The sequence below is a fragment of the Castanea sativa genome, chromosome 1 (assembly GCF_040712315.1).
Source record: "Castanea sativa cultivar Marrone di Chiusa Pesio chromosome 1, ASM4071231v1".
NCBI classification, from domain to species: Eukaryota; Viridiplantae; Streptophyta; class Magnoliopsida; order Fagales; family Fagaceae; genus Castanea; species Castanea sativa.
In genome coordinates, this window is record NC_134013.1 from 69,726,600 (window position 1) to 69,739,525 (window position 12,926).

At 41.8% G+C, this 12,926-nt stretch overlaps 1 protein-coding gene across 1 annotated transcript; it reads right to left on the minus strand.

The window, feature by feature from the left end:
• Positions 1–11,051: 11,051 nt before the first annotated feature.
• On the minus strand, positions 11,052–11,914 carry LOC142633123 (uncharacterized). The gene is made up of 2 exons (XM_075807396.1): positions 11,594–11,914; positions 11,052–11,384 (listed from the first exon to the last, which is right to left on the minus strand). The coding sequence occupies exons 1-2, from the start codon at positions 11,912–11,914 to the stop codon at positions 11,052–11,054; spliced, it is 654 nt and encodes a 217-aa protein (XP_075663511.1).
• Positions 11,915–12,926: the final 1,012 nt, after the last annotated feature.

A 12,926-nucleotide genomic window follows, 5' to 3' on the forward strand; every position in this document is an offset into this window, starting at 1 on the left:
AACAGAACTAATTTGTTACAGCAGAAACAGTGTGGGAACGAAAGAAGACAAAAATAGAAGGGCCGGAGCACCACCAACATGTACCCAGCCAATACAAGGGAGGTAGGTCCATGGTCAAGGAGTTTTAGAGGGTGTGGTTTGGTGGTGGGGGGAAAATGGGGTCTATATTTTGTTTCCTGCCATAACTTCTTTTGGGAGTATACGTTACTAGAACGGTATCTTACACAAAAGAAGTAGTAAATGGTTGGGACCATTTGATGCATGCCATAGAGCTAGGTAGTGAGATAGCCCAATCCTTACCCATTTGAACCTAGAGATAGAGGTATACAACAAGTACAAACAAAAGTTGTCTTGAAATGAGTAATGGTGTAGCAAACAAACTGAGCAATAGCAGTGGTTGGGGCAACCAATAGGTCAGTGGGTAGTCTTGAATGGATGCCCACAACAAACCAAAAACAATTGGTGAAGCCCTAGGGGTAAAATGGAGAAATCTCATTGACTTAGCTCATTATAAAAGGAGGTAGCTATGGATGAGAAATGAGGAGGCAGTAAGCATGGGAGACCCAATGGGAATGGGACCTAAGAGAGGAAGCACCTAAAAGAAAAGACTCAAGTGAGAAAAACAACTTACGGCAAGAGAGTAGTAAGGAAACTAAGAGTAAAAAAGAACGGAGAGAAAGAAAGAAAGTGGTAAAAAGAAGAGGGAAAATGCGGCAGGAATAGGGGCATGCATCAATAGACCATCTTTTCCCTCCCTCTTAGCAAACCCATTCTTTGAAGTCTCTAAAAAGTAATAGCTAGTAGCCATTTAAGCATATTCTCCAAAATGCACAACTTTAATGGCAAGAGCCCATAACAAGGTTGTTTAAATTGGGGTTTGGGTTCCTTCTTGGTTTACTTATTTTATGGAAAAATTTAATACTTCATTTCAATTGCAAATATATTTGATTTCTCTCATTATAACTTATATCTGCTGTATTTAGTCAATCTGCGGTAGTACTTTTTATGACATCTGCTGCATCAGTTGTCCTGCTATGGTGTCTTTACTTGTTGTACTAGTTATTCTGCTGTAGCACCTTTTTATTATATTTACCGTGTTAGCTATTATACTAGCTAAACCTTTCCTACCGAAGCTTTCTTCTTTATTTTTGTTATTACGTGTTTTACTTTTGATCCATTATGCTACCATAAGTATATATATACACATAACTTATTCTGCAGAATGTATTTTGTAGATGTATATGTGTATATGTATAAGTATATTTATGAATATACGCATGTATATATTTGAGAATATGCTAACCCATGTAAGCTAACATTTGCTTGATTGGTATTTTCTTTGAGTTTTAAATTTGTTTATGATGATGCAATGAAAATCAGTAAGCTAGATGCTTCGGACTTGAAAAGATTGTTTGTTGCCTTAATGGTCTGAAAAAGAAAGAAAAACGATCAAAGGTGACCGGGGTTGCCGGCCAAGAACCCTCCGATGGCAAAGTTAGTTTTTCTCTCTATAATTTTGGAGTTCCAACTTTTTTAGAAATGTCAAACGTACATTTCTTTGGTCTGAATGGTCGTTTATATAGTGTTCTAAAGACAGTTATCAAACTTGTAACCTTCCCTGGATTTGAGGATGTGTGAAGGTTCAAAGATAACTTCTTCAACTGTTTAGGAGTTACATTTTCCTCACAAAATGGTCACTGGAAGTTATGCGTGTGATACGGAGTTGTTATATTCACTTTAGGAATTTTTCCTAAGTGTCAAGGGCTCGTCTAGGGTCCTCGTTCAGGGAACCTCCAGTTAGGCGCATCTTGCTTCCAAGCGAGGTCATTCCATTCTGGACGATCTCCCAGGACGAGGTTGATGGTTCTCTTTGGATGACATGGCATGGCGTTGTGAAACTTTGACCATGCAAAGCTTTGTCCACGCACCTTACAGCGTGGACGACCTTATCCTGGATGAGGTTCCTACAACTTTTGCCTACCTGGTTTTATCTTGGACGACCTCTATGGACGAAGCTAGAGTTGTATTTTTTAATACCCCATTAGTTTATATGCAGGAAATAGAAAAGTATTTCTGTAGAAAATGAAGAGTAGTCATTCACAGCAGACAGCTTTATTAACACAACAGAAAGCTTAACTGCACAACAGACAGCTTTATTAGCACAGCAGAAAGCTTTATTAGCACAGCAAAAAGCTTAATTGCACAGCAGAAGGCCTTACAGCAGACAGCTTTAATGCACAATAGACAACTTTATTACACAGCAGAAGGCTTTACAACAGACGACTTTACAACAGATGGCTTTAATGTACAGCAGAAAACTTTACTGCACTGTAGATAGTTTTATTGCATAGCAGAAGGCTTTACAACATACAGTATAATGCACAACAGACAGCTTTATTACATAGCAGAAGGCTTTATAGCAAACGACTTTACAGCAAATGACTTTAATGTACAACAGAAAGCTTTACTGCACAGCAGACAATTTTACTACACCGCAAAAAGCTTTACTGCACAGCAGACAGTTTTATTGCACCGCAGACAGTTTTATTACACAGTAGAAAAGTTAGACTTGCAGCAAAAACTGAAGAAAAGTTCCTTCTGTGGCAGAAACAAGGAATAAGCCCACTTTGCAGTGTCTTCCCTTGGGCTTGGACTCATCGTTTGCGCACAAGCCGAACCAAGGAGAGTTGCTATTGAACCGGTCTCAACTCCTTGATCCAAAAAACTTTGGGGTCAAGTGCAACAGGAGGCGGCCCAGCCCAACATTTGCAAAAAAGACCCATATACTCGCCAATTCAGTAAGTGTAAAATTTGTTGTAAAACTATTGTATATGTAGAATTACATAATAAATTGTATTTCTATGTAAACTTTTGTGTACATAGAATTACACATTAGTTCAATGTTATGAATACCGTTTCGGTCCCCGTTTCAGTTTGTCCATTGGAACGAAATGTTTCGATACCAGCTTATTTCAGCGTACCATTTCAGGGTGTTTCGGAGTTACTGCTATTTTATAACAAAAAATATATATTATTAATAAAAAAATTCATATAAATTATTAAGAGTGTTAAAGAAGTTATAAATACATATTTCAACTAATATGTAATATTTAAGCCAAATAATAATAATAATAATAATAATAATAATAATAAGTATCAGTTCAATCATTTATAAAATATAATAAGAGTAATGATATGGAACAAAAAAAAAAAACCCACATATTAATGTTAATAGGTGGAATAAGGCTGAACATTCTTTTTTATTGTTAGTCTTGTGGGGCTTCATTTTAAAACACAAGTCACAAGTGACAATAGTATCACGTGGGCTGGCAAACACAGACAAAAAATTTAGAGCAAAGGACATTGCATTTAAAGGAAGAGTAAAGGAGGCTGACAGTCAAAGACTCAAAATACATTACCAATCATTTACTTGTACAGCACAGTGAACACACAGATAAAAAATGAAAAGGAGATTGGCAGGACCGAACCCCACCAGAAGAAAAGAGGAAGAAGATGAGTTCGAAACCCAGAAGAAGAAGAAGAAGAAGAAGAAGAAGAAAAAAAAAAGAAAACAAGAAGAAGAAAGGTCCGAAACCCAGAAGAAGAAGAAGAAGGAGGTGATAAGATTTTTTTTTTTTAAGCCAAAATCTTGTACCGGCCGAAATTGGCCGGCATGACCGGAACACCCCAAAATAGGCCGAAATTTGATCCAAGGTGGAATGAGGGGTATTATGGTACCGGTTTTCATGCCGGTACGAAATATTCCGGCGGTTCCGGCCGGAACGGAACAGAATCAATAACAATGCATTAGTTACTTCATTCTTTTGCTACACGATAAATAAGATTTTGAGCAACACTGCATGAAAAGACTTTTTAAACAAGTATTTTTTGTAATTAGACATCTATGCATTACACATATCAAAAAAGACAACAACTAAACAAATGTCCTTGTGCTTAAGAAAGCTATAAGAACGAGTAGCATCCAAGAAATAGATGTAATAACAACACACCAAGATTTGTTTGCCACAAATTAACTTGCCTAAAAAAAAGTTTATTAGCTGCTTCAGGAGACTAGAATCTATATGAGGAATTCCATGTAGTAGATTAGAAATCTCTTGATCTGATAGTTTTTCCAAGTAATATGAACTTCAATATGCAACCATTCTCATGATTTAAGCCAGGAAAGTTTGACCTAGATTATATATATATAGTTGACACAAACTATGCTTCTAATGAAATCTCCAGCACCTACAAGTTTAAGCTCCTCAAGAGCTATTCCAAATGGGTACGAAATGCATTTTTCCTGTAGTATGCTTGACATGAAGTCGTCACTAAACTTGCTGATTGTACAAATGTAGCAATTGGGTAATTTATCCAATAACGAAATTGTCTAAAACACTATTTGCACCACGACCAGCTCTTTATTGATAATGAATGGGAATGTGAAGTAGAAAGTCCAACTAGAAATTTCTAGTGTACTGTTGTGGTGGGCCTTTTTGCAAATATTGGGCTGGGCTGCCTTTTGCTGTGCTAGGCCCAAAGTTTTCTAAATTAGGGAGTTGGGACCGGTCCAATAGCAACTCTCTTTGGTCCGGCTTGTGCGCAAACCATGCCCCCGTTTGCCAAGATTTTTATCATATGCCCATGGCAGGCAGAACTGTTATAATAACCACGGCAGGCAAATACAATAAAGACAACAATAGAGATTCTTTTACTATTTAGACAAAAGTAAATGGGCTTTGATAAAGAATACTTGTTTTATGAAACAGCAACAAAGGATAAGTACAGAATGAGTAGTAATAAGCTTATTAAAAGAAAATGTTAGTCTACCGTGTCAAGTTATGTTGTTGGGTCTAAGTCAAAAAGGGAGCCATCTCTTCAACGTGAAATATCTCTCTAGGGAAGAAATTAACTACTTTGAGGGAGCGGGCCTAAATGAATTGTACTTAGAGAGGTCCTTTTTCGTTAACAGAGAACATGGGTTGGAGAGGGAAAGAGGGAATCAACCTATTTGGTGCATGCCTGTGGCTCTGTTCTCTCCGTTTTTACTTTTCCTTCTATTCTCTCTAATTCTTTCCTTCCTTTCTCTTCATGTTATCATTCGGTGTTCTTTTTAGTTGTGGTGATTCTCTTCCTAGAGATTGCTATTGTCGTCTCCCCCTATGCAAAGTAATGGCTCCTTATATAATGCCTGCCGCGGTTGGCATTTACCATTTTAGCCCTTAACCATCTTTGGCTGGTGTGGGCATCCTTACTGACCATTACTGATTGGTCAATCGCCCAGCTAGTGCCACTTACCTGCGCTGACCGCACTACTCCACCTCATCAGACAGAGAAGACTATTTTGTTTGTTTGCTTGTTGTGGCAGTTTTACCTACCACGGTGTAAGTACTCTCTTCCTCTCCGTCCCTCATGGCATGCACCTAGTGGTTCCAACTCAGTTTTGCTTCTTTTGGGTGGTATGTCATCCCAACAGGACACTACCTCCAAAAGAGCCTGAGTAAGAAACATAAAAATAGGTTTTCCCCCTCCCCACCGCCAAACCATGCCCTCTTGCCTCTGACCCTTGACCTACCACTTCCTGTATTGGCTGGGTACAAGCTAGTGGTGTTTGGACCTTGCGCGTGCCTTACTTTCATACTTGTCCAAAATCTGCTTGCTGCTCATGCGCTTGTCGTGATCTAAAGGTTCGTTTTGCCTGTTCTTCCGTTTGTTCTTGGCTTCTTACAGCATGGGCTACTTTATTAATTTCTCATTCTTTATGGCTTGCTAGGCTTTTCCTGATTGTGGGTTCTCCTTTATAGTGCCATTCTCCATGTTCTATTCTTAGCCTTGGCATTACTTCCTGCCACATCATTTTGCCATGCCTGCTGTGATGTTTACTTGACCCAAGGTTGCTGGGCTTCTTTGAGTTTGTTGTTCATCCCTTTTTTGACGGCCTAATGAACTCATTGGGCCTTTTACTATGTTACTTGTGGGCTCCCATGTCCCGCTTACTTCCTTTTAGGCATCTTTGACCCTTTCTAATTTTGTGCTTCTCATGGGCTTTTACTAACTCCTTGGACTTCCTTGGCCTAAGTACTTTATACATCATCCTTAGGGCTTTTGGGTTCTCTATTACCCCTTACTTTCTTTACTTACATTGCTTTGGGCCTACTGTGCCAACTGTGGCAGCTGTGGCCCATTCTCACCTTCTATATCCATACAGCCCATGGGTTTGCTACTTCTCTCTTTTCGGGCCCTTTTAGGCCCATTTACTTCTTCAAGGTCCACTTGTTTGCTTTATGGACCCATGATCCAGACCCATGATCCATTATTCCTGCCACTTAAGCTTAATGGCTTTTTTAGCCCATTTTCTTTTGCCCACGTTGTTGGGCTTCTTCCTCTTGCTGGGCTCCTAAAAAAAATGAGTATCTACATTTAGCCCTTTGAGCATATGAAGTGCTCCTGTAGTTCATATGTGAATAAAGACTTTCCTATCCCTTCTGTCTTCTTCTTCTTCTTTTCCTTAGTGGACTTTTTCGAACAGTGGACCCCAATTTATACTTTTTTTTTCTTTTCTGCCATGAATAGTGTTGTCTCTTCGAATTTCCTAGTTTAGTAGTTATTTTGAAACACAACCTTTGCTTCATTAACTCCTTCCCTTATCTGCTGATTGACCCATCGCATCCCTTCGTACCACTCTTCATAGCACTGGTATTTAAGATCGAGTCCCTTCATATTACTGACACAAACACTCTTTCTCTTCCTTTTTCTTCTTTGTGTCCTTCTTCCTAAACACCACAAATTGTCTTCTCCGACCAACCAATACTCCATTACACTAGCGAAAGGTCAAACCTCTTCCCATCGTAAGGGGAAAGAGGTTGTTAATAATCCTGCTGCGCGTAAGGCGAGCAAAGAGGTCGCCTATTCTAAATTAGATCATTCTGATGAAGAAGGAGAGCGGCGCGATCCCAACAGTGAATGTACCCCTTTATAGATCCTTGGTATGATGTCCACAACCACTTCCCCAAGGTTCCTAGTGATTATGTACCGCCACCGCCGTCGGGTCGTGTGTGGTTCGCCCATTGCCGGCGTAACCCAGACATTTCTTGGACTCCATTGGCCTCTTTGATTTTCGATCTTGCCATTCGCCAAGGCATTTCACTCCCCGTACCCATTCACTTCGAATTTGGGTCCAGCACGACTTTAGGCTGGAAGGAGTGGGTAGATAGAGAGTTGTCCGATACGGGCTTTATAAGATTGTTACAGCGGGCTGGCGTATTGAAGGCCATTGTTCTATCCCACCGTTTATCTAACTTTAGAAACTTATTCAACCTCAGTCATTTAGTCCGTCGATGGTGCACCACTACCCACACCTTCTTTCTCTCCTGCAGTGAGATCACCGTAACTTTGGAGGATGTGGCGAATCAGTTGCTTTTGCCCATCCTTAGCGACGTTGATCCTGCCACTCTAAAACTTTCTCTAGAGGAAGAGGCCGTGGAGGCCGAGTTGAAGAAAAGAATGAGTGGTAACACCAAGTTATCATTTTAGATTAGTTCTCCTTCAAAGCTTTCCGTCGCTGCTAGTCGTGTGGCCTTCATCACATTCTGGCTCTGTAAGTTTGTCTTTGGCTCTCATCCATACTATGCTGTGAAGCCTCTGTACTTTCGTTTGGCTATTAAGATTTCTGCTAGGGTGAGTCCGCCGCTAGCACCCATGTTCTTGGGGCATTTGTATGTCCAGTTAGATATTCTGCGGAGCTATGAGAGTCAAGCAGGTTCCTGTCCAATAGTCACCACTTCTGTTCATAGTACCATCCTGCAGCATTTGTTGTATGAGCGTTGCGCTAGGCATCTGGAAAAGTGTAGGCCCATCCAATTTGCCAAGGAGAAGTACAACTTTTGTCCAAAGGTCATCACGGACTTCTGTGGTAGGTTTGATTTCGATTTTTCTTTGGCTTTTCGTTGGGCTGGTTTAAAACCGATTGATCATCTCGCTATTGAATTCTTTGACAAGGGGGTTGGGTTTTCATAGAGGGCATATAGAAATTTAGGTATAGGCTATACGTGTGTGGATTCTGTTATGGGTACATTTATTGATGTTGTTGGCACTACTACCCCGTTGACTAGCTTTGAGGAGAAGGGTATCACATACTTGGCAGCCACCAATGTTGGGTGGTTGTCTTACTTGGTTGATGAAGGCGTCAGATTTGTACATTATCCTACTAACCGGGTGAGAAGGCAATTTGGGTTGGATCAGGACATTCCTAATGACATCTCTTTTCTCATAGAGTCTCCTACTTCCGTTCGGCCGTTCTTGTGGCATACTGCTTTTGAGTTCTGGAGCCAACACTTTACCATAGTTACCATCCCAAGCTCGTAGAGGGAAGGTATTTGTACTGCTGCCATGCACGAGTATTGGTAGGCAGTGATGATTTCATTCGAGAAGGAGCTGCTAGGTAGTCGTAGATTTTCCCTCATTCCTCCTGATAGGCTTGGCGCAGTTGTCTCTACCAACCCTCGACTACTTCTACCTTCTACATCCGTGTTGGCGTATGCTAGGAAATAAAGCCTTTCTGCCATATTCGAGTGGGTTACATGCCAGTGATTATCCCGTAGGCTAGGAGAAGAGGGTGAAGGTGACCAATGTCCCTGTGCTTGCGAAGAAGAAATCCACCAAGTCCAAGTCTGCGAAGAAGAAGGCAGGTGATGATTCCTCTAAGACTTGCTCGGATATTGTACCTTTTGGAAGTGACCTTCATCCTATGAGTAACATTGTATTAGAGAGCACTACTCCTCTCTCTGTTTGCACCCATTCCAATAGGCGTTCTGCCGCAGGCAAGATCAGGCCCACCATTTCTCAACCATCTACTGATGCTCCTCCTTCTAGCAGGACCCGAGGCAGTAAAAGGAAGACTTCTTCTCCTTAAGCACCCACCACTACTGAGTGGAGAGTATGTCATCTATAACTTTTCCTATTCTTTATTATTCTTGTATAGGATTCTTCTCACACCTAACCCTGTGCTCCTGTTGGCTTGTTTCCTTCTTTTCACCTCTTTTTTTTTTTTTTTTTCACAGTCTAAGTACAAGAAGAACTCATCTGCTACCCATCCTATTTCACTCGGCGAGCCCAAGTTTGAAGTATGTCTCTTTCTTTTCTTTTTCTTTTCCCCCCTTTTTTTTTTACACATGTCATTAACCTTCGTCCTTGCTTCTTAGGCAGAACCTAAACCCATCTCTATGTATCGCCCCACAGCTAAAGAGATTTCTGCCTCCATGGGTACACCTATGGAGGGTTTCTTTGACGGGGTGGATGTGGTGTTCCCTGCTGTGATTTCTGCCACTCCTACTACCCCACAGGAAGTTCCTACCAAAGGGATTAGTGAGACCATTCCCATTCCTACCTCGACACCCACTTCCTAAGAAGGGACCATCCCTGTTGCTGCTGTCCAGGCTGAGGCTGTCTCTCCGGTCACACCCCTTATTATCTTCATCAGTGACCCTTTTGCGTCTCTATCTCAGGCCGTGAAGGATGACTCCTCCTTAGTAGTTACCCCTTCCTCCATTTCTAGTTCTGCCACACGTGGTCCTGATGTGGACTTGTCTTCTGAGGAGTTTGAGGATGTTTTTAAGAACCCTGATGATGAACCTACCAAGAAGAAGAGGATTTTCGAATCTGAAGGAGAAGAAGAGGAGGGCTCTGAGCATAAGGCTAAATTCATAGGTATGTTTCTTTTCGTATTGCTGAACTTCTCTTCCCCCCCCCCCCTTTTTTTGCTATCTCCTCTTTATAAATATATATATTTGTGTAACTCCCCCTGCTGCGGTCTCCCTTTATTTTGCATGTCCCCCTTTTATTTTATTTTATTGTAAAGACCTCTGGAAAGCCAGAGGTTGCAACAGACAAAGATATGCCTACAGCCATTTCCCTTACCACACCTGTTTCTGCCATTCCCACATCACCCATTCTTACAGGCCCTGGTGAGTTCCTATTTTCCTCTTTTCTTCCTCACCCATTCTCTATGAATTTCAATTTGCTTGCCTCTTGTTTTCTTATTCCACTCTTTACACCTTCTGCCAGGTCCGCTTCCCACTATTCCTCCTCAGTTTGAGGTGGGTAGCAGTTCTGCCACAGTGCCAGATCTGGCGAGTCAGGTTGTAGCCTTCTTTGCCCACTTCGACCAACACGAGGTCAATGACCTCAATCTCGTAGACTTCTGGGGTTCCAGGCCTCCCTATGTCGACTTTCATTGCTTCAGGATACCTGAGGATTGTGCCTCTCACCTCGTGGCGATTTACAGCAGCCGCAGTGACTTTATGCAAGGATTTTGATATGGCCGTTCTACTAGAGGGCACTTTCTGAAGCTGCTAGGGAGCGTGATGAATGATATTAAGCATAATTTTGTTGATACCGTTTCTACCGAGAGAATCCTGCAGTAGAGGGCCGCGATCCAGGAGCTTGTTAGTGTGGGGTTTGCTGTAGAGTTCATCCTGGACCATTTTCATGAGATCGCTCGTGCCTTTTTTATGAGAAAGGTTTAGCCTACCATTGATGCCATTGACACATGCCTTGAAGTTTCGAAGAAGGAGGTGGCAAACTTTGAGGGTCGTCGTGAGCACCTTCTTTCCAGCATTGGTGGTTCCAACCGTTTTGGAAACCAGACCCTTATCTCTGGACTTCGTTGATGATTATGTAGTTTCCTTTCTTTTCTATCTAGTACCTTTTATATTTCCCCTCTTTCTTTTTTTTTTCTTTTTTTAGTACCCATTTGGCAAGTTTGCCACAGTTTGGGTTTTGTAACTATAAGATGCTACACTTGGTTACTGTTTCCTTTCTTCTTCTTTTTTTTCTTTTTTTTTTTTGCTACTGCTATGACATAGAATGTTTTATAACGCTTCGTAACTTTTCATTGCATATTTCATGAAAGCACGTTACAGTTCTTTGTCTTGTGACATAGTCACTTGAAAAGAAAACAAAAGGGAAACATAAGACTTATTAAACAAAAAAGAAGGAAAGGGTGATTTCGAGACCTCTCGTTCTTCCTCATTCTACGCATAATAACACTTCAGTTACTTCCCATTAATGGGATCCATCAGGTCTTTACCAACCATCTGGGTCACACGGTAATACCCAGTGGGGTGTGCCTCTCTTACCACAAAGGGTCCTTCCCATTTTGGTGCAAACTTAGACAGTCCTGCCATGCCTCGCCTGACGTAGTCTGCCACCTTCAACACGAGTTGTCCTTCTGCAAACACTTTTTCTTTAGTCATCTTGCTGTAGGCTTCTGTCAACCATCGTCTATATTTATGGCTGCGCTCCTGAGCTTCTTCTCTCTTCTTGTCGAGCCCTTCTAAGTCCTCATACCTTTCTGCCGCAAAGATCTCCTTCTCTTTTTCCTTCTCCTTCATTCACATAACCCATAAGGAATTACTTCTATTGGGCTCATTACTTCTGTTTCGTAGACTAGAGAGAAGAGTGAGAATCCTGTGGCTGACTTCAGCAAATTTCTGTAGGCCTAAAGGGCGTCTGGCAGATGCATTGCCCATCCTTCTGTATACTCTTGACTTATTTTGCTAATGATCTTTATGAGGGTTTTGTTTGTCGCCTCTACTTGCCCATTTCCTTGTGGGTAGTAAGGTGATGATCGGTGGTGTTTGACCTGGTAGAATTCCAGCATCTTCCTCACGTCGTTGTTGACAAACGGCGTGCCATTGTCACTGATAATTCTATCAGGTACCCCGAACCTTACAATTATATTTTCCTTGATGAAGTTTGCCACTGCTCCTTCCATGGCTTTGCGAAGTGGCACTACCTCTACCCATTTTGTGAAATACTCTGTAGCCACCAGGATCCATATGTAGCCGCGTGATGGTGGGTTAACTGGCCCTATCAAATCAAGCCCCCAAGTATGGAATGTCCATGGGGTAACCATACTGTGTAGATTCTGCAGGTGGGTGTGAATTAAGTTGGCTTGTACTTGACAGCTGTGACATTTTTTCACAAATTTTGTCGTATCCTTTTTCATGGCAGGCCAATAATAACTCATCTCCAACAAGCATCTATATAACTTTCTCCTCCCTTGGTGCTCCTCACATTCTCCCATGTGCACTTCCTTTATCATACTGTTTGCTTCCTCGGGGCCCAAACAACGTAATGAGTCTCAGTCATACCCTTTTTTAAAAAGGACCCCGTTGTGCAGAAAGTAACGTGTTGCCAGCCTTTTAAGCTTGTATTGCTCGCTGTGCTTTTGTGGTAGGATACCTTCTGCTAAATACTGGGCAAACGGTTTTCTCCAATCTTCGTTGACGAACACCGCGTAGCTTTCTTCTCTGTCTGTCGCAAGCTGGCAGGTCTCATATCAGACTTGTACTTGGTCCGCGTCTCTTCCCATACTTGGCCAATAAAAGACTACCCTTTGGAGTCTACGGTAAAGGTTGATCTCTCCGCAGTATCCGTACGTCTTGTCGTGCACTTCCTTCAACTTTCTCTGAGCCTCCTCTTACCTCACACATCTAAACAAGACCCCACCTGGCATCTTACGGTATAGCTCTCCTCTTACCAGGGCATAATCTTTTAGTACCTTTAATTCCGCAGGCTCTCCTTCCTTCATCAAGATCTCCCTTATGAGATTCTGTCAATCCTCTTCACATTGTTTTTCCTGGAACCTTTTTTTTCAATACTTCGATAATAGATTCTTTCCTTTTGCTGACTTCTGTCCTGGTGCTTTCCCCTTGGAAGATTATTTGTGAGCCTAATGTGGCCAGGGCATCTGCGAACCGGTTTTTGCTCCTCGGAGTGTGCTCTATTTCAAAGGTCAAAAACTTTTCCTCCATCTTCTGGGCCATTGCCCTGTACGAGGCTAGACTAGGTTCCTTTAAAGAGAAGCTTCCTTTGGTCTGGCAGACCACTAGGTTCGAATCTCCTATTACTCTTAAGTGTTTGAC

Coding starts and splice junctions, on each gene's coding strand:
- LOC142633123 (XM_075807396.1), bottom strand. CDS start 11,914: ATGGTTACCCCATGGACATTCCATACTTGGGGGCTTGATTTGATAGGG. Junction 11,385..11,593: donor ACCCACAAGGAAATGGGCAA/GTAGAGGCGACA, acceptor ATGTGAATGAAG/GAGAAGGAAAAAGAGAAGGA.